The sequence below is a fragment of the Equus quagga genome, chromosome 9, assembly GCF_021613505.1.
Source record: "Equus quagga isolate Etosha38 chromosome 9, UCLA_HA_Equagga_1.0, whole genome shotgun sequence".
In the NCBI taxonomy this organism is placed as follows: domain Eukaryota; kingdom Metazoa; phylum Chordata; class Mammalia; order Perissodactyla; family Equidae; genus Equus; species Equus quagga.
In genome coordinates, this window is record NC_060275.1 from 114,767,406 (window position 1) to 114,789,154 (window position 21,749).

Below are 21,749 nucleotides of genomic sequence, written 5' to 3' on the forward strand. Positions count from 1 at the left end.
AGCCAGAGGTCACAATCATCATAGGAGTAGGAAGGCTGGAGGGGTGGGGTGGCTAGGGGCCTGACTTTCAGAATTAGTGGAGATGGGTGAGAACATGGCATCCTGAGGGTCAAAATAAACAGGCAGCCTCATGGGAACCAGATCAATCCTCACAGTGAAAAGAAATCAGGAAGCCATGAGCAGGAAGCTGCAGACAGCTGCCCCAGTGAAAATTCAAGATCTCTTGCCCAGTTTCTGGACCTGAGCGTTTCCAGACGCCCACTGATTTTGGGAGAGAGTAGGCCCCCAGGAGGAGGGCCTCTGCAACAGCACAGAAACTGTACTCAGCAATGCTTCCTACTGTCCTTCTCCCAAGGGATGAATGTACAGTGGGCAAAGGGGAATGCCCAGATATTTCAGGGACCTCTAGAAGAGGGACGGAGTTGATGCTGTTACTCAGGAACCCAAAGTGTCATCAGGTCCATGTATACAGTGAGACCTATGGGGCCAGGCAGTAAATGGAGCCCTGGTCCAAGTCTGGCTTAACGGGTCCACTGGGTCCTGGATCCTCCTGTGGTCACTTGGTAGTTGGCGCAACCTGCAAAATAGATTGCTGACCTGTGGGCTAAGAGCTACCACAGTGAGGAAGGCCAAGAGGAAGCCTCTTAATTTGACACTGTCCTCTCCCCTCACCAAGATAGAAAATGAAAAACGATACAGCACCCTGGGAGGAATGACAAGTATCAATACCATCCTTAAAAATCTAAGGGATATGAGGATGCTCTCTATCATATCTCCATCTAACTCACAAGTCTGGTCTCTGCAAAAACCAGATAGATCCTGGGGGATAACAGTAAACCAGCAGCAGCCCCAACCGTGGCCTCCATACTGGATGGTTTCGTTTGATAGAGCAGATTTACAGGGCCGCAGGCATGTGGCATATGGGCAGGATTTAGCTAATGTGCTCTTTTCCATCTCTATCCCTAAAGAGAACCAGATACTTTCACTTGGAACAGACAATGGTAGATATTTACAATTTTGCCTCAAGGCTGTGATAACGCTCCTATTGTTTTTTTTTTTTTTTTTGCTTTTTCTCCCCAAATACCCCCAGTAGATAGTTGTATACTTTTAGTTGTGGGTCATTCTAGTTGTGGCATGTGGGACACTGCCTCAACGTGGCCTGATGAGTGGTGCCATGCCCACACCCAGGATGCGAACCAGCGAAACCCTGGGCAGCCGAAGCGGAGCATGCGAACTTAACCACTGGGCCACAGAGCCGGCCCCGCTCCTGCCTACTATTATAAGACAGTCTAAAAAAATGTGGACCATCTGGATATTCAGCAAAACATCACACTAGTCTACTATAGCAATGACATTATGCTAATCTGACTGAATGAGCAAGAAGTGGCCAGTATGTTGGAGTCTTTGGAAGACCTCATGCGCCATGCAGACTGAAGGACCCGAACTGTAAGTATAATTTTCAGGAGTCCAACAGTCTGGGGCAGGTTAGGACACCTTTCCCCAGTAAGAATACACTACTGCATCTTGTACCTCACTTCTCCTAGAGAGAAGCATAACACCTGGTAGGCCTCTTTAGGATGTGAGGCAGCACATCCGTAAGTGGGATTACTACTCTAACCCAAACACCAGGTGACACGAAAGGCAGCCAACTCTGAGTGGGGCCGAGAGCAGGAGAGAAAGGGCTTTGCAGCAGCTCCAAGAGCTGATACGAGGCCCTGCTGCTTGGATCATACAATCCAGAGACCCCACAGCAGTGGAGACATCAGTGATGGGGAAAAGATGCTGTATGGAGTGAGACTGGCTGAGGTCCTAGTTGAGACTGCACTAAAGCTCAGCTGCCCACTCTGCCAAATCCAGTTCCACCAACACCCCCAGTTCCCCAAGGTGATGATCCCAAGAGGATGCCTAAAAAAAAATCTTTTCCAATCCCTTGCCCTCTAAGTTTAGCCTTTAAGCAGATTTATACAAGTTTCCCTTAAATGGTTGAGATTTCAAAAATCTTTTAACCACATTACCAATTAACAACTGAAGTCTATTAATGACACCTACTATGAAAGAAACTCTTACAGATCCTCCTCCTAACTGAAGCACCTTGTCAGAGCAATCGGCGCTCGCTGTGCCTTCTGCCATGTGTATCCATCCTTGTGGCACACAGATAAGGGCTCTACCATGTCTGTACTCTGCTCCCGCCAGTTGGGTCACATGTTTACTAGAGTTGCTGTGTCTGTTCCCAAAGCCAACTAAAATGTACTTACCGTAATTATATCACTTAACTCACAAAATAAGGAAGTACAACCACAAAAACAATAACCCATAGTTGTTTACATAAAAACATACCTGTTTACCTGAACGCTTTAGAAAGATACTATTAAAATGTGCTAAAAAACTGCTATTGTATCAGGTGTTTGTGAACAGTTCTAATATACTAGAAAGCTGTACTTAAATTGTTTCCCAAATGTCTAAGTCTTTCTTCATTAAAAATAAGAAAACAAGAGACGAGAAATCATGATTGCTGCATTGAGGGTGTGGTTCATGTAAGAAAGCGGAACTCCAGTCAGCCACTCTAAACAAAGACGGCTTGGCTGCATTGGAAATTTACTCTAAGGATGCAGGAAGAAATTTCAGGGTACCATATACTGGCAGTCATGGGAAGAAATTAGTTATTATTCAACCTGATGCTCAAAAATTTACAGACCACTTTAAAGTCATTTATTTATTGATAGGAAAAATACTCCAGGCCAAAAAAAATAAAAAACAAAAGAAAACTCAATATAGACAAAAACAGGTCTATAAGATGTTATCAAGAGAAAGAATAATCTCCAAAGTAGAGTATGCAAGATTCCAAAAATCCGCACTGGGAAAGAGACTTTACGGCAAATAAGTCCTTCAAGTTTAGTTGCTAAGATAATTTCCTGACCGCCCACAACAACTTGCCCTTGATTGACTCACATCTAAAAAGAGAAACCAAGAAGTTAATTCTCCAAAATATTGGAGAAACTGAGCTCTTAACCATATACTTCTTCGAAGACAGACGTAATATAATAACACAACCACTTCTGTAATGGACGCGTGGCAGGCCACTGCAGTAACTACTCAACTCCACAACGGTAGCACAGATGCAGGCACAGACATGTCAATGGATGGGCACGCCTGTGTTCCAGTAAAACTGTATTCACCAAAGAGAGGTGGTGGACCACATTTGGCCAATAGGCCAAAGTCTATTAACCTCTGTTGTAATAAAAAAATACAAATAAACAAAACACCTGTGGTAAGATAAAATATAGCATGAAGCATGAAGTAAAACTGCTTACCTGGCCAAGAGGCTCCTGCAGATGTACCTGTAAATATTCTGGTGGTAAAGCAGGAATATGCAGAGAGGCTTGTGAAAGTGGAGGTATGGAACGGGTAAGTGAAGACTCACAGTCTGCAACCAAAGCATTTGATTGACCTCCGTTCACTGCATTTTGTTCCAAAACCTCAGAATTCTTTCTTCCTGAATCATCTAATCTCAGAAGTTCCACTTGTGATTCGATGTGTAACAGTTCCGGTTTCATGGGGTCTGTCCTCCAGGAGCCATTAGATGCCATTGTGAGAGCTCCATTCATCTCCTGTTTTCCTCTACTTGACATAAAATGCTTCGTGAGGGCAGCCCAGAGTCCGTCAATCCACGGCTCAACCACAAGTTCTAAACTGGATTATTGTAATAAAAAAGGAAAAAAAAATAAATGTCTAAATTCTCCACTTAAATACATAATATTGGGATAATGGCAGTCTGTCCATTTGCCAAAATGCTATGCAACTGTCAAAAATACTAAATATGATGACTATTCAGAATACAAAAAATACTAATGAAAAATTAAGTTAAAAAACAGAACATTATGTGTTCATTAGCACTGAGGTGTAAAAAATATGACCATGTATAAAGGTCAGAGAACAGAAACGGAGATATTTTAGTAATAGCTAATAGGAATGTGATTTCTCTTAATGTCCTAAAATAGAAACAGTAATCTTTAAGTTGTAATTTTAAACAGGCATTCTAAATTCTGATGAGGCTAACAGAACTTACCCAAAATCTAAGACTACCCTAACATCACACATGGTAATTCTATCAATCGAATGCACCATCATTTTGCCTAGGTAATTTACTGATTTCTTCCTATAGGTTAAAATAACACTAAGAAATAACTCTGGATTAATGCTAACCTTTAGACTAAGTAAATAGCTCAAACCTTCTTTCAGTTGCAAACAATTTTTTTTGGTAAACTTTCCAGGGAGGCTGACCATAGGGGAAAAAAAGCAATCATCCTTTAGGGAAGTTGAATTAATCATTAACACATTTTAAAATGCAGCAGTCTACTTAGTGCTAACAGAATAGGATAAGTCAACACCACCACTCCTACGGTCCCTGAGCAGATACGAAAGACCGCATCAGGACCATGCAAATAGCATCTTTGTTATTTTTAATCACAACTCAAAGAGGTATCAACTAAATTCCAATTCATAAAGCTAAATGACAACTAAGAGGAAGCACACTTAGACCTCTATCTTCTTATGGCTATAATTTCATTATATTTGTTAGGTGCTCACAAAGTACATAGCTCGAAATTTGGTTATACAATACATCTATCCCTCTGGAGCCCTGGAAAAGTATATAAAATTATGGGTCCAATAATGACAGCTGCATTTAAAACACCATTCCCACAACTCAGAAGTATTAAGATAATAATACTCATAATCAGAGAGAGTGCTAATGTTCTCTGAGTGTTTACTATATGGCAGTCCTTCTTCTAAGAGGACATCTGTATTAATTTATTTCATCTTCCCAAGAACCTTCCACAATACACATATTCTTATCTTTTCCAGAGGGAGAAACTGAGGCACAAAAGGTTTAAGTGGTCTGACCATGGTTTCACCGGCAGTAAGTGGGGGAGTCAAGGATTTGAACTCAAGTATTTGAACTCTGGTCTGCATTCTTAACCCCTTAAATGTGGTGGTTGGTACATTAAGCCAGGATGTCGTCTTGAAGCAATTTTAATTTTAGAAAAGGGAAAATTCAAATAAGGTAGTTAGGTTGAAAATTTAAGAGATTCAGGCTGCTGAAATATAAACTTGGCTTTTAACACTTGATGGAATAAATGAACATGGGAACTGAAAGCCTTTGAAGAGGAAGTAGAATACAAGACGGAGTGACAGGCCTAATGGATTATACAAGGAGTTAGCAATTAAATAGCTCCTACAGGACAATAAATATTGAACGCCAACAAAGTTCAAGGCGGGGGAAGCCCAATATAAAGGGACAAAACTAAAAGGCAGCATACAAGGAAATACAGTAGAGCTTTGACACCGTTAAGAACGTGCACGCTGGGGTGACGGAAAAAATCCATGGCATCGCAGCTGCAGAACATGACGGACGGAGTGGACGCAAAGGGTGAGTTAAGTGGAGGTAAGTTAAGGGAAAGAGAAGTGCCTCCAACATGCTTGTGCAAGGTGGTAACACGCAGAAAGCAGACATGCTGAATTTGCTATTATTCATAAGCACAGATCTAGTGAGTGGATATTTACTTAATGCATATACCTGGTAGGAAAACACTCAAGAGCATGTGCTGTTATCTGGCTAAAATAGTTAAAGGTTAAGTGATAGACTAAGTTGTAGGACAACAGCTGTAAGACCTTTGAATAAATACATTAAGAGGATTTAAGAAGTGGCGCATAGGGTGAATTTAACAACAAGAATAAATAAAAACATGGAAATAGAAATTATATCTCTGGTTGACACGGCAGTAGATGGTCATTAAGATGCAAGGGAGAGAGAGTCAAGGAGCCAGCATGCTGTGAGGGCCTCTGACCTGCGTTCTCTCAGTGAAGGTGAAGCATGGCCCACTGGGTGCCCCCATGTGAGAGGAACTGCCTCCAGTCACTCCTGTGTGCACAGCAGACAGAAAAAGCACACACACACCATCCAAGTTCCTAAAGAAAATGCTGATTTTTACAAATACCTACATGCTTTACAATAAAGCTAACTGCACTGCAGCAACTTTTCTCATTTCTTCCATTTACCCATACTGAGATGAATGAGGCACTTAAAAGAGAAAAATCAGCAAAATTGGTGAATCAGGCTCTGGCTGATCTTCTTGGGTCCTAGAGCTAAAAACCTAATGAAACTAAAATGACTTTCGAGATGAAAGTTTCAGTGCTAAATCAAGTCAACCCATTCTGTAAACCCGCAAACTCTCACAGCGTATGGACAAGGGTTTCCTGGGAAGGAGGGCAGGGCGATGGGCGCAGCTCTTACCCCACGCAGTCATCCGCATGGCCAGTGTCACAGAAACGCTGGGCACCAAGCTCCCGCAGCCGTTTATCAATTATCTTCCCCCCGTTACAGAAGTACGTGTACTCTGAATCACCGAGACCTAGAGCCCAGAGAGATCGTTAGTGCACAGCAAGGTTTAAATTTAAAGACATACAGAACAGATAAAATATTTAAAACACCACCATTCCACGCTCTTACAGATGGAGAAGAAAAATGTACAGTTTCATGTTTTCTTATTTCTTCCTTGAGTAATACTAAGAATGCAAATAATTTTCTTCCATTTTACAATGTAAAAGTACCAGATATACTGAAACAAAACATACTTTTTGACCACTGTTAACAGAAAGAAATTTCACATTTTCGTTTCCATGAATCTGTGTAAAAACATGGAAATCTTAAAGCAAGGATTAGATAGGTTTAAAAATACATAATATCTGTATCTGCAGACTTTTCTGATCCAGTACAGGGGGTCTGCAAACTATAGCCTGTGGGCCAAATACCACTCACTGTCTTTCTTTGTAAATAAAGTTTTACTGAAACACAGCCAAGTGCATTTGTTCACATACAGTTATCGTAGCTTTCTAGCTACAACAGTAGAATTGAGTAGTTGTTGTTGAGACCACACGGCCCGCAAAGCCTAAAATATTTATCATCCAGACCTTTAGAGAGTTTACTGACCCCTAATCTAGAGCAGAGAGAGGCATCTCTACAATATAAACAATCATTTGCTATGTTTCTGTGTTGGATAAATTAAGAATTGTTTCTATGCTTCCTGGTAAGAAAACGGATTAACATTTTTGTACTTTGTTGAAAATTGTGCCAATATGCGACCGGGACTGAAAACCACCTTCGTAGGGGACTGGTTTTCCCCTAGAGAAGATATCAGATCCACTTGGGAGCTTTTGTGAAAATAAACAAATAAATACAACAGCACACAGAGTTGCCCATGCCCCTTCAGGGACTTTGTTTGAGCAGGTTGGGGTGGTGCCCAGCCTCCATTATTCTAAAAACGTTTCACTGTTGAATCTGATGTGCACCCATGGTTAGGAACACCACTCAAGGGGCTCGGCAGAGGTGCTGCTGTAGGTGAAAACTTATACATACATAAAATATTTACATAAAAAAACAAAAAGGACAAAACCCATACAATTATATCATAGTTTTGAAAGATACATTCAGATACCAGAATTAAAGCCGGTAATGACAGAGTACTCTAAGAGCACAAATACTGTCCATACCTAGTAACCCATACCGCAGGTGAGCAAAGAAATCAGCCGGCAGTGTCTTGTCCTGTATTTCTTTAACGAACTTGCGGGCTGTGTCAGGTGGATCTCCGTCGCCCGTGGTAGAAACAACGAGAACAAGGGGCGCTGTTTCGGTTTTTAGGTCGTACTACAAAACAAGGATGCCACGTCAAGGACCTCCTGCTCTATGTATTTTGACTTCCATCGGCAAGGCAAGAGCTTAGCTTCCTCTGTCTAGACCTAGCGCCCTGTACACACATGGCATAACTGAAGAGAGGTACTCAGAGCATTTTCAAGTTGGGGAAGTAAAAGTGTTCTCTTCAGGTATCAAGGAACCCAGCTATGAGGAATCACTCCTCACTCGTTCAGGGTTCCAGAAAACTGAGAATATCACATCAGGGGTAAACTGAAATCATCACTATTTCCAAGTCTTCCAAATCAAGTTTCTAATTTTCACCCAAATTTAAATATTTCAAATACAGCACATCACTGTCTCTATTTATAATGACTGCATGAGCTCTACTGCTCATGATATCATCTAATTTGGCCCTAAGGAATTCACCTTATTTTTCACGCTGATATAACTGATAAGAATTTGAGTTAACATTTAGCAGGCGAGTCAATGCTTACAGGATATTACACAAGCTGTGTACTAACTTCTACAGTTTGTTAAAGTTACTTCACCTTGAAAAGGACTATCATGACCTAGGAAGTACAGAGTTATCTGTTTAAACTGGATCAGGAACAAGAATTGGAGAAATCATTCAGCTGGGGAGAGCAAACAACATGAGCCACAGGATATTAAAAAGAAATCTACTCACCTCACTGTCAAACAGCCACTGACTCAGGTGGTGAGGTGAGCCCGAGGGGCTGAATCAGGGCTAGTCACATGAGGTTAACGACTCTGTCCTTGTTTGTAGTGACAGATTCGGGCTGTACTCCATCACATGCCTCCCGCAATGTAAATTTACTTTGAAGTTACTGCAGAATTACAGAGTCTACCCAGATTGGCGTCCTCCAGGACACACCCTGTTGGGTGAGTGACTACATCCGGAGTCACCCCGGCCTTGCTGCATAAAGGAACTAGCTGGTTCTCCTTCTATGAGCTGGGTTTATAATTCACCTGTGCTGCTGTCATCTAGCCTTTTGAACCAAAGATGTGAGAAAAGCTAGGGGGGGTTGTGAACTTGAGTGAGAGAGTAGAGGCAGGACAGTTTTTGAAGTATGAAATTGAATTTGATGGCTTAGTGGCTGACGCCTCCTCTTGTGGTATAAAAGCCCCTGCTAGTTGCTATGGCCTGAATTGTATGAAAGAGTATAATCTGGAGGTCTCAATCAGAATAACTGACAGAGAAACATAAGTCTGATAAGATCTTATGTATCCTAAGGTAGGAACTTCTGCAAAGACTGAATGTAAAAAAAAAACCAGGAGTCCCTGACCTAAAGAAACTGAGTCTTCTCCAGATACTTGCGCTTCTTTAAATTCTATTTCACAAAAGAATTACATGGTCCTTCACTTGAAGGAACTCTGACATGAATGGCAAGGTCTTTATTTGGGGGAAGCACAAATGGGGCACCAGGATTCACGCGGTGCAAAGTGCAGATGCATGCGAACACACACATCTCATCTGTTCTCACAGCCACCTCGTGAGATAAACAAGGCAACCACTACTATCTCCATTTATGGTTGAGGAATAACTTGTTTCAATCTTTGAGACTGTTTAGTCTAATTCAAATCTACTTAAGCATAAAAAATAGTTGGCAGGAATCTCACAACACAGTTGATAAAATACATTTCTGAGTGTTTAAAAAAAAGATTATGGTGGCAATTAGTGTCCTACTTTGTTAACGAATGTGACTTCCCAACCAAAGTACTTGAAGGCATAAAACACAATACAAATCATGAGTGACAGCTCTTACCTTATCTGACTCACTAATACAGTGAAGATCTGCAGAAAATCCACGTGCAACTGCTTTCTCACATATTTCCTCTGCTATGGCCTTTGCCTGTCCTCGCTGTGTAGCATAGAGTAACAAAAACCTCCTCATCACCCCAAGGCGTATGCTATAGCTACAACAGTTACACTGGAAAACAGAAAAGGGGATTTCCTTCTTAATTAAGTAGGAACAAACTGCAGCTATTAACTCTCCCTCATAATCTGTGAAAAAGACTGCAACAGCCACACATAATATGAAATAGACTTCTTTAAATTTGCTAGCATAAATTCTAAATAAGTCTAAAGAAGAGACTCCATCAAACCAGGGAGAATACAGGAAGGAAGCTCTAATTCCACAGTTCAGAAATCAGATTTTGGGGTCAGACTACTTGGGCTTGATTCCAGGGTCAGTCACTGACAACAGTGTAACTTTAGGAAAGCTACTCAGCTGATCTAAGTCTCAGCTCCTTCACCTTTAAAATGGGGATAATACTGCCCACTTGACAAAGGTTGATCGGTGAACCAATGGCCGAGACACAGCACTGCTCACAAAATCTTACATATCTTTTTGTTTGATCTTTTAAAGGAGGTAAAAGTAACAATTCCATTGAAATTGTAGGATTTTTGGTTCCTTCTTGATTCTAATGCTAAATAAACTCATCATAATACTAAAGTTAATCAAAGCACATACTCTGCTTTATTATTTAACTCAATATCAAATGTGAGTCCATGTGTATACACATATATATGTATAGAAAGAGAAAGAAAATGTTTTCAACCCACATTTGGTTTTACTAGTACCATATGTCTTTCCTGAAGAGAAAACCAGGAAAAAAATAAAGGACACTCACAGACTTTTTTCAATATTCATCCAGTGTCTAAAAGGGGGAACTGTCAATTTGTAGGGACAGATTTAAACTGAAACCCAAAACGAAATCTTGGCTTTTGGTGAATAAACCACCAACAGTTTTATGCTCCTCTGGACAGTTACATCTAAGGATAAATTAAACCACGAGGAAATTAAAAGGTAAAATGAACCGTGTTACATAATATCGTTACGGAACAGAACTGAGACAGGCATTTGGCAGATGTTCAATAAACTCACTAAACGGACGAATGAATAACGTGAAGACACCACACATTCAGGGCTCACCGAGAACTGTCAAAGCGTAATGATGGAAAGATCATCGCTTATTCTCATTATAGTTAGCGACCTGGATCCCTTCCTGGGAGCCACGCACAGCTCTCGGTGCTTCAGAGGACGGAACCCTTAGTCCCACCACCACCTTACAAAGCAGGTACTGCGGCCCCACGTTTCCCAGAGGCGGTTCCCCGACACCTGCAGGGCCAAGGTCAGGCGGAGAAGCGCTGGGGCAGGACCCCCGTGCACGCTCCGAACACTCCCGCGTTTCCAGCCCCTTCCCGACACCCCACGCGTCCCCGCGCCCCGATGTGCCCTTTAACCCCGTCTACAACAGTGTTTGGAACACACACGCCGACGGAGGAGGGGCCCACAGCGGCCTGCGGGACCGGCGCCGCCGGGGACCCGCTCCGGAAGGCCCCGCCCGAGTGCCCGGCGCAGCCCGCCCTCCGCCCGCGGCTCCGCGAGGCTGGGCTCCTGACCGAGCCGCGCGCGCCCAGCCCCGGCCCGGGGAGGGACGCAGGAGCGCGGAGGCCGGTGCCCTCGCCGACCCTGGGCCGCTTCCCCTCCGGCCCGTCTCCCCTCGGGCCTGTGCTGGGCAGGCGGCCCAACGCCGGGAAAGCCGCAGCCGCCTCCTCACCTCCTGGCGCCGGACCGGGCCGGAGACGCCCCCGGAGAGCGCGGGCACAGCGGTCGCTGCAGTGCACCTGCGCACACGGTCGCGGCGCGCACGCTCAGAGCCCGAGACCAATAGGAAGCTGGGGAGGGGAGCTGCGTCAATCAGCGCGCGCCGGACGTGGGCGGGCCTGCCAGTCCTGCGCATGCGCCGGACGCTTTGGCCGCTGCCGCCGCGGTGTGCGCGTACGGAGGCCGACGAGGTTCGCGTGCCTCCGCGGCTGCTCGGAGCTCCGGCCGGCTGAGGTCGGTAGGTGTCGGCGCAGGCTTGCGGTCGTTAGTCCCGACCGGCGTCGCTGAGGCTCCCGTGCTGCCCTGGCCTCCCCCAACCCGGGGGTTGAACGTCCCTGGGGCGCCGGGTTCGAGGGCGCCCGGCCCGCACGGTCCTTTCATTCCAGGGAGGTTGCGGTCCCCGGGGTGTCGCGTCCGCTCTGTTCTGCGCGCTCGTGCTCCCGAATCCCAAGCGAGGTGTTTGGTCTGGACAGGCTGCCCACCTTCCCCCCGCATGGACCCGCATCCTGTTAGTTTTTTTAAATCCTACTTCTTTTTTCCGTTTACCAAGCTAGACCTTTATCTTCCTCCATCCTGGCTAAATCCTGACTCCAAAGGGAAACCTATATCTCCGGGCCGTTGAAGCACGTTTTTTACTTCTGCTTTGTGTCAACCTATACGAATTTTGGCCACTTTGCCCTTTGCCTTTTTTGAGTATATTTAACCAAACGCAATTCCTTCCGTCAGCCAACATATAGGAGGCGTCTTTAGAATCTAGACTGCCTGAGTTTGAATCACAGCCCTGCCATTTAGTACTTGTGAAAACTGGGCAAAATAACTTCTTTGTGCTTGAATTTCTACATCTGTAAAAAGACCATATAAGCTCTTGATTCGTGTGTTGTTGCGAGGATTGTTAGTAAATGGTAAAGCACAACAGTGCTTGGCAAATGATAGCGATTATTATTGTTAGATGCTGGCCACTTTTCTAAGCTCTAAGATGCAGGCTCTGCTCCTCTGGTGCTTATGTTTTAGTGGGAAATATGAACCACTTTTGGTACTCATCCTCAGTTTCATAAGCATTCATGTTATTGAGTGAGTCATATTCTCAAGATATTTCACTATGTTTTTATTCTTTAGTTATAAATCAAGAAGAGTTGAGAATCTGATGGCATGGCTTTAATTACGTTGCGGAGGAACCTTTGTCATTTATCTGATTTTCGGATACAGGGAGCTCTGGCTGCTCTGAAAAATCAACCTGTAAATCATGTTCACAAGGTCGTCAAGGAGCATCTGTGTCCATGGTTCTGTTCTCTACAATCTGAGCCTTTCAGGGTCAGGTTTCATCATGCCTGTTGTAAAAAGTTCCATTCAGAAAATGGAAATGCCCTTCATCCAGTTGGTGAGCCGGTGTTCTCTCAAATACATGATTGGGACAGGCTTGAACAAAATCTTAAAAATGTGGACGAACAGATATTTTACAGGAGACTAAGCAACTTCACTTCATCAGAAGAAGTCTTGCATTTTATAAGCACACTGCAAACTTTGCCTGATACGATGGCAGCAGGAGCCTTACAACGGATTTATGAAGTGGAAAAAAAAGATGGCGATCAAAGACTGCCAAGAGAAATCCTAGAGAATAGCACCTTTCAAGCTTTATGCATTCAGTTTGAACAGGAACCTTCAAATCTGTCAAACACTGGTCTGGTCACTGCTCTGCAAGCCTTGACTCTGTTGTATGTGGATCCCCAAAGTAGCTTGTTATTGAACCTAGTGGCAGAATGCCATCATCGGCTCCGAAGGGGTGGCCTGGAAGTTCACAGTCTTTGTGTTCTGGGAGAATGTCTGATTAAACTGCAAGGTCCAGGTTGTGCAACACTGGAACTGATTATATGTCAACTGCAAGGTGAAAAATTGGAAAAATTTGCCCCCGAGGATATTGTCGCCCTTTATAGAATACTGCAGGCGTGTGCTGAAAAAGTGGACCAACACCAGACGTTTCTAAATCAGATAAACAACTTTTCTCTGTCAGTAGTTTCCAACCTGAGTCCTAAATCGCTGAGCCAGATGCTCACCGCCCTAGTGGTTCTTGATCAAACTCAGGCGCTTCCTCTGGTTATAAAACTGGGTAAATATGTTGTGAGGCATGTCCCTCATTTCACTAATGAAGAGCTCCTAAAAGTCTTAGAGGCTTTCATATACTTTGGGCACAATGACAGATTTTTTACAAAAGCCCTGGAGCAACATGTGGCATCACTCTGTCTCACCTTGGACCCTGAGGTTGTCAGCAAAGTCATGGAGTACTGCTGTCGAAAACAGATTCTTTCAATACCCATCCTCAATGCAGTGGCAGAAACTTTTGTTTGCCAATCAGAAAAATTTTCACCTAGTCAGATTTCTGAGCTAATCGAACCATTTGGGAAACTCAATTATTTGCCACCAAATGCCTCTGCTTTATTTAGAAAATTGGAAAATACGTTACTCACACATTTCAATTATTTTCCACCCAAAACACTATTGAAACTTCTACATTCATGTTCGCTTATTGAATGCCATCCAGTCAACTTTATGTCAAAAATATTCAGCCCTTATTTTCTTCAACAGCTGCAAGGTGAGTTGATTAAAACTTCTGAGAATGAAAAAATGGTTAATTAACCTTTGACCTTGTTATGTTTTCAAGTCACACGTGTACCTTTTACGCTGTGCAATCTGTTGCCTTTATTTTTTGTCCCATAATAGTTGAAAGAAGAGATCTGAAGTTGCAGATGCTAGTATAAATGCAGCATTAAAGAATGATAGGACATTACATAGAGAGAGAAGACAGTTTTGGGTAGACACTGCTGCCCTGGCTGAGAAACTGAGTATTCTTGTAGGGATGTGGTGATGGCAATGGTAATAGTCATGTAGTTTCAAAAAACACTCCTGTCTTTTGAAAGGTTGGTACTTTTCATCTTAATTGAAGGCAACCCAAATATGTCAAATTTCTGTATCTCCAATACTTAAAGGAAATTTTTGCTAATTCTCCTAACAGATTTTGCCAATTAATTATATTCTGTAGTTAAGAGCTTGAGTTCTTGGAAGTCAATATGAGAGTTCAGGGATGGCAAGCTCGAAGGAATAACGAATTTTAACAAGTTCCTTTCCTGGTGTCATAAAAATATGGTACTTCCGGAGCGAATAGACGAATGTTGTGTGCTTTCTCCTCTCATTTCACATGCCGAGATTCAAACTTCATGATGACTGGGATGCTTCTTATTTCAGGTGATGAATCCTACTTGGACAGACTGAGCCTGGCACAACTGACCCAGCTTTTCTTAACCTCCGTCCTAGAATGCCCTTTCTATAAGGTAAAAGCAGGAGCTCGGTTGTTTCATTTCCCCGGGGGGGAGCAGTTCCCTTTTGTTCCCCCGCCCCACCCCCTGAAATCTTTAACTTCTTTCTCTTTTGATCTGTCTCAGTAACCTCATTAGAAAGCAGAACTTTTATTCACCTGGAGTTAGTTGCCACCAGATGGCCTTTTCTTTGATAAATTGACCCCATTCCTGTTTTCTCGTCTTTGAGGGACCCATTTCCTGCTGTGTAAGATTTCCTGGAAGGGGTCATCAAGTGCTGCAGGCATATGAGTCTCAGTTCTCCTAGATTCATTCTGAGGGTTTTAAAAGGTTTTAGCACTCCCCGTAGCTGTCATAAAAGTGAGAATCTGTGGACCAAACACATCCTAAATCATTTCTGAGTATATTTTTAAGCCAAGCCAGAAATTTCACTTCTATCTGATAGAGTTTAGTTGAGGTGGAGTTTGTGCCTCCAGTCAAGTACTCTAAAGACTCATTCTCGTAACTTTATCACGCACCTTGTTCAGGATCAGAAATGGCATCTCCAGACTTGCACATCCATGCCTGGTCCTCCATACTTGCCTGCACCACATTTAAGAGAGCTCATTTTGAAATAAGGTATAAGAATGGAAAGGTACCACTGTTTTCTTTAAAACAGCTTAAACAGTACTAATATAAATAATAGTTACTCCAAATTGCTTCCTGCCCTGAAGGAAGAGTGTTAACAGCAGTTTCTATGTCCAGATGTGCACAAATACATACATTCTATCCAGTTTCTCTCTTTTCATGGAATGGGACTGTTGAAAGTACAGTTTGCCTTTATGCCCAGTATATCATGGATGTTCCTCAGGGGCAGTACTTAAAGATGAAATGCACTTTTTTTAAAAGTGGCATGATATTTCACTGTATTTACTCCAGAGTTGCACCATTGATGGACTTTCAGGTTTTTTCCAACATTTGTCTCTATCAACAATGCTGTAATAAACATCCTTGCATATCCTTTCATACTGGAACCTTTATTTATTTATTTATTTATTTATTTTTTGAGGGAGATTAGCCCTGAGCTAACATCCACCACCAATCCTCCTCTTTTCACTGAGGAATATTGGCCCTGAGCTAACATCCATACCCATCTTCCTCTGCCTTATATGTGGGATGCCTGCCACAGCATGGCTTGGTAAGTGGTGGGTAGGTCCACATCCAGCATCTGAACCGGCAAACCCCGGGCCACTGAAGCAGAGCACGTGAACTTAACTGCTGCACCACTGGGCCAGCCCCAGAACCTTTGTATTTTTTTAATCTAGATATTATATTTCTGAAAGTGGGATTACTGGATTAATTTTCGATAGATACTGACAGAATTTCTTGCCTAATAGTTGTAGATGTCACGTTTCACCAGCAAAGAATAAAGGTGGCCATGGCTCCCCCACTTCTATTGCAGTGTTATTACTCCCTTTAATTTTGTCATTCAACTCAGGGAAAAAGAGTATCATGTCACATGTTTAAATTGCATTTTAATGAGCAGTAATAAAGTTGAACATATTTTCAAATGTTGATCAGTTATTTACATTTGCTATGAATTGCCTTCTTACCCCCTAACTCATAGGTTTGGGTTTTTGGTCTTTTTTTTTTGTCCTAAAACACATTGTAAAACAGAGGTGTTAACTATTATGTATGTTGCACATATTTCCTCCTAGTGTGTAGTTTTTAATTTTTTTAGCTTTAATATTTTTTGTGATGTCTTTTTGCTACACAGAGGTTTTAAGTTTTCTGTAATCAATCCATCTATCTTTTGTGGCTTCTGGGTTTCCTGTCTCACAAATATTTTACCACTCCTAAGGTAATATAAATAGTTTGCTAAATTTTTGAAAATACTGTTTTTCTGATTACATTTAGACCTTTAATCCACCAGGAATTTATTATAGTCTTCAGTGTGTGCTACAATTTGGCTTAGTTCTTTGCCAGATGGATAACCAATTGCTAGCACCATTTATTACATAGCTATCCTTTTCTTATTAAATTAAAATGTCACCTTTATCAGATTTTCCACTGTTAAAAACTTCAGTTGAGTGTTTTTAAAGTAATGCTAAGAGTTCCAAAGATGTTTCTTGAGCTGTACTAGCATTGTTGTTCTCTCTTTCTTTCTTTCTGTGACCATTGACTACTTTTAAAACACATTTAGTGGGCCAGCCCTGTGGCCTAGTGGTTAAGTTCAGCATGCTCCACTTTGGTGGTCCAGATTTGTTTCCCAGGGTCGAACCTACACCACTCCACAGCAGCAGCTGTGCTATGGCAGTGACCCACATGCAAAATGGAGGAAGATTGGCACAGCTGTCAGCTCAGGGCAAATCTTCCTCAGCAAAAAACAAAAAAAAAGTTTAGAAGATAGTTTGAACTATTGGACTTCAACTATGAAAAGAATATTTTGCATTGTCATTTTGAGAAAGATATTTGTCATAAGTCTTGTAAAAGTAACATGCCTATAAAGTAATCTTGTATCAGACTTTTGTTCTTAGGAAACCTTTATTTTATTCTGTGGTTTATATCTTATTTTTCTGTCTCACGTTTGCACGTATGATTTCTAGGGTCCAAAACTTCTTCCTAAATATCAAGTGAAATCATTTCTCACCCCGTGCTGCTCCCTGGAGACCCCTGTGGATTTCCAGCTTTATAAATCTGTGATGACTGGGCTGATTGACCTGCTGGGAGCAAGGCTGTATTTTGCTTCAAAAGTGTTAACGCCCTATCGTTACACAGTAGGTGAGTAGTGGGGAGTTTTCTTGTTAAGCTCGTGTGTCAGACCTCAGTGTGCTGTCCTCTTTTGCACTGTGTGGGATTTGGTAGCCGTGGAAGGTCTGGAAACACAAAGTGGAGCTGGCCCTTCTCTGAAGGCAGAGCAGAGCAGGAGTGAGCAGGAGGGCTGTCGAGCAGACATGAGTGTTCCACATGGCAGCCACGTGATGGCAGAATGTCTTTGGGCAAAGAATTTAACCTCTTTCTGCTTGCTTCTTATCTGTAAGATGAGAGGAAGAAGAATAGTGACGTCAAAGCCTTGTTTAAGGACTAAATGAAATAATATGGAGTAACACCTGGAACATAGCAGTTGTTAGCTGCTGTTATCCTCTAGGCCAGCGCCGCCCAGTATAGTAGCCATTAGTACACGTGGCTGTTTACATTTAAATGAATTAAAAATTATAAAAATTCAGAGTTCAGTTCTTCAGTGGGCATGGCCATATTTCAAGTGATCAGGTGGCTCATAGCTGCAGTATGGGACAGCGCAGGTGTAAACATTTCCATCGTTGCACAAAGTTCTGTTGGACAGCGCTGCCCGGAGAGTCCAAGTCCTTCTGCCCTGATAATGTTTTTAATTGATGAGTCAGAGAAAATCAGCTCAAAGAAGACAGTGTTTTATAGGCTTCACGTGGTCGCATCGCTCTCCTCTCCTACTTTATGGGCTCCATTACAAAAGGAGTGGCAGAACCTCGGAGGAAAGGAAGGGGAGGCTGCCGATGCTCAGGGACCACATGTCTGTCAGGGTGCAGGATGCTCCACCTCCCCCGAGGCACTGGGAGCTCCAGGGAGGAAAGGTTCTGGCTGTGTAGCTGTCTAACTTTGCTTAACTTAAAGGATTTTGTTTACTCTCTGGATTGAAGGGTCCCCACCACTTACCAGAAGGAGAGAGAGAAGGTATGCATGGTTCTTGTCCTACCCTGGACACCTTGAGGACCCACTCATTTTAAAGTTGTGGTTGAGTATAGAACCAGTTCACTTAAAATGCTCACCATTGTCTGGTGTGGTCATTACTTTGCAGCCTTCAGCCCGGTTGGTAAATGCAGTGTGGAAGAAATCAAAACAGAACAAGGAGGAGTAAAGGAAGATAATGTTTGTGAGGGTATCACATGAAGAATTTTTCCTTTCTTCTCTCACCAGATGTTGAAATTAAATTAGATGAAGAAGGATTTGTATTACCGTTTACGGTTGATGAAGATGTACATAAAAGGTAAAGAAACTGGTGTGGTTTTTGTTACAAAACTTGTTGAGGTTAATAAACAGTAGTTTTCTTAAGAAGGTGAAAAAATAGACATGATTCTGGAAATTAAGACACTACTTTGCAGCATACCATTTTTGGAGATTCCTTGTAACATTTTATAAACATTAATAAAATAGAGTGCTTTTTCAGCAGGTTAAAGGAGAGCACATTCATGACTCATTTGAAAATAATATTGGCACATAAGGAATAGCTAAATCCCAAGTAAACTCTGGCAACTAAAAAATATATAAATATTTTGGATTGTTTTAAAAAGTAAGTTTCTCTTTCTCTGATTTTTCAGGGTAGCATTGTGCATTGATGGTCCGAAAAGATTTTGTTTGAATAGTAAACACTTACTGGGGAAAGAGGCCATGAAACAAAGACACCTGCGCTTACTCGGTTATCATGTTGTTCAGGTATGGCCTCACCTATCGTGTTTTCCAAAAGCAATTTCTGCTTCACATTTGCTTTTTCCAGAGTGCTAAGTGGTCTGCCAGCCCAGTGGACCAAACTTACTAAAAGTAAAGTTTAAGTGCCAGCTTTGTTAATTAGGCTTAAATCTCTTGATTTATGTTTTGAAATACAAAAGTTTCAGACCTTCAGCTTTCCAAAGTGAGGCATCCCTATATTCTCTATAAGCTATGCTTCACTCTGCTTTTAGAATTATTAGTTATTGGAATATCCGTTTTAATTTCCCTCTGACTTAATAAATAAAGTGGACAAGATGACCTGTTAAAACTGGGATCTTCATCAACAGGTATCTGACTAAGACCTTGTTTGTGTTTGCAGTGTAGACCACTTAACAGTGGCTCACGTGAGAGGTCTCCAGTTAATGTGCCTGGGGCTCCCCAGTTCTCTAAGCTGTCGCCAGTCTGCTCTCTGCTTTCCTGTCTGGTTACTTTTTTCCACCCTGTGTTATGTATCCCCAGATTAATTTTCCTAAAACTAATCATGCCAGTGTGTGCTCGGAAAGCTTCACTGTTTCCTCACTGCTTCCAGGAGAAACGAAAAAGTCCCCTAGCTCTTGGGGTTCCAGGCCCCCCAGTCAGCCCGCAGCCCGGCCCTCTGCTCCAAGCTGAGTGGGCTCTGCCCTTTCCCCAGGCCCCTGCATTCTCTCTTGCCTGCCTGCCTTTGCCCAGGCTGCTTCCACCGCCAGACTTGTGTCTCCCACTCTGAGCATCTAAATTCTGGTCATTTACCAACTCCCGGCTCAGCTTCACCTTTCACCCTAATCTAAAATGCTGCCTCCCTCTCAATACTAGAGCACCAGTTTTCTTTGTACGTTCTGCTTTATGTGACTGCTCATTTTTTGTACTTATTATATATTTTGATGTGGCACCTACTCTGCGAGCTTTTTGAGGACAGAGATCATGTTTCATTCTTAGTTAAATATCCCACTTATTGAGTCGGCAAATACTTGCTGCGTCTGTGCCACGTCACAGGCACCATGGTGGGCACTGGGATCCAGGATGAGTAAGCCAGCTGCAGTCTCTGCCCTGGGGAGCTGACAGCCCACCGTGGGGGAGGGGAGAGACAGACAAGGTAGCGGCAAACCCAAGGTGATTCAGGTCCTAGAGGACTGACCAACTCTGACCAACTCCATTTTCCTCTCCTTACAGATTCCCTATTATGAGATTGAGATGCTAAAATCAAGACTTGAGTTGGTGGAATATTTACAAAGAAAACTGTTTTCTCAAAATGCTGGCATTCATTGGTAACCAGAAGGAATACTGGCATCCGAACTCAGTGGAAGAACTTGTGTTTTCATGAGACTCTATATAAGAAAAAGAATATCATTTGTGAATTAGCTGTGTGTTTGTGGACTGTGGGGAACTGGAAAGGGTCTGTGGTTTTCCTTATACCGTGTGTACACTTACAATGGTAAATTTAAAATTAATTTATATTTTTATACATCAGAATTGATCAAGTACAATAAAAGAATGTAATGAATGTGTCGTTATATTTAAATCTTTCATTTGGTGATAGCTGCTGACTGAAAAGAGTATGCTCTTTCAAGACCTTTATTTCCTCTTATAACAAATATAAGGAAGAAATTTTATCTCCGATGTTCTGTGACATTTTGTTAGAGGAAGTAATATATGGTAGGGAGAAGGAGCAATGAGAGAGAGACTAGTACTTTAGATAGAAACATGTATAATTATGGAATTATGCAGAAATAACCTTTTAGTTAAAAAGAAAATATATTAGGGTGGGAGCTTGTATCTTTTTTTTTTAGTCAAGGTCCAAAGACACAGAAAAGGAACTTAATTTAGGTAGGGTTTTTTGGGGGAGTGTTTGAGTGGAAGGAGAAACTCCTAAATTTTAAATAAAAAAATGGGTTAAATTGTCTTTCATTGCAATTGTAATGAAGCCTTCCAGATGCTTCATCGTCCCGTTATGGTCAGGTTAAAGCTTTGGGGAGAAGGGGACCCTGGGTTCTTCCACCAGCTAGTTCTGCGGCCTGGGACAAGGAAAGGGAGGGAGCTGCTCTGTGAGTCGCTCACTCTGCAAGCCCGCGCTGAGCACTTCAGCATCATGCTCGAGTGAGCCTCCCAGCCTTCTGATTGAGGGGATGGTCCCATTTTACAGATTAGTGGACCAGCGCAGAGAGGGTGAGTGTCCAACCCATTATTTCATTCATCATAAGTGGTGAATGAAGGTCTGAATCTGGTCTTGAGAAGCAGTGGAGAACAGCGGCTGAGAATCTCCCTGGGCTTGAGGTCCTCCGCTTGCTGCGGGACCGAAGGCCTCAGTGTCCTCAGGGATAACTGCAAATAATAATACTGTAGTGAATAGTTCCTAGGACTGCTGCAACAGAGTTCCACAAAGTAGGTTCAGAATCAACAAGAGATTCAGTCTCGGTTCTGGGCGCCGATTCTGAAATCAAGGTGTCAGCAGCGCCGTGCACCCTCTGAAGCCTCTGGGACAGGATCCTTTCTTGCTTCTTCCAGCTTCTGGTAGCCCCCAGCATTCCTTGGTTTGTGGCAGCATCACTCCAATTTCTGCCTCCACGTTCACCCGGCTGTCTTCCCTGTGTGTGTCTCACTGTGTCTTCACCTGGCATCTCCCTGTGTGTGTCTCTCTGTGTCTTC

The 21,749-nt window shown here is 42.7% G+C and overlaps 2 protein-coding genes across 6 annotated transcripts in view; one reads left to right on the forward strand and one right to left on the reverse strand.

The window, feature by feature from the left end:
- MTRR (5-methyltetrahydrofolate-homocysteine methyltransferase reductase) overlaps positions 1 to 11,355 on the reverse strand; it is a 30,283-nt gene extending 18,928 nt beyond the window's left edge. Inside the window, exons 1-5 of one of the 2 annotated variants that reach the window (XM_046671456.1) lie at positions 11,273 to 11,355; positions 9,475 to 9,639; positions 7,549 to 7,702; positions 6,293 to 6,410; positions 3,312 to 3,690 (exon numbers count right to left, since the gene is read on the reverse strand). In XM_046671456.1, coding sequence (XP_046527412.1) covers positions 3,312 to 3,690; positions 6,293 to 6,410; positions 7,549 to 7,702; positions 9,475 to 9,603 — 780 coding nt within the window. In that variant the 5' untranslated portion in view covers positions 9,604 to 9,639; positions 11,273 to 11,355. Of the gene's footprint in view, positions 1 to 3,311; positions 3,691 to 6,292; positions 6,411 to 7,548; positions 7,703 to 9,474; positions 9,640 to 10,644; positions 10,866 to 11,272 lie in introns of those variants that run through there. The other variant, XM_046671455.1, reaches the window with a different exon arrangement.
- FASTKD3 (FAST kinase domains 3) lies at positions 5,374 to 20,590 on the forward strand. Of its 4 annotated transcripts, none has more exons than XM_046671457.1 (7): positions 5,380 to 5,443; positions 12,436 to 13,906; positions 14,557 to 14,642; positions 17,213 to 17,387; positions 18,558 to 18,627; positions 18,959 to 19,073; positions 20,277 to 20,590. In XM_046671457.1, exons 2-7 carry the CDS (start codon positions 12,469 to 12,471, stop codon positions 20,373 to 20,375), a joined length of 1,983 nt encoding a protein of 660 aa, XP_046527413.1. In that variant the 5' UTR covers positions 5,380 to 5,443; positions 12,436 to 12,468; the 3' UTR covers positions 20,376 to 20,590. The 4 variants fall into 4 exon arrangements, with proteins under 4 accessions (XP_046527416.1, XP_046527413.1, XP_046527414.1 ...); XM_046671458.1 differs by lacking the exon at positions 5,380 to 5,443 and adding an exon at positions 11,428 to 11,557; XM_046671459.1 differs by lacking the exon at positions 5,380 to 5,443 and adding an exon at positions 11,437 to 11,553.
- Positions 20,591 to 21,749: the final 1,159 nt, after the last annotated feature.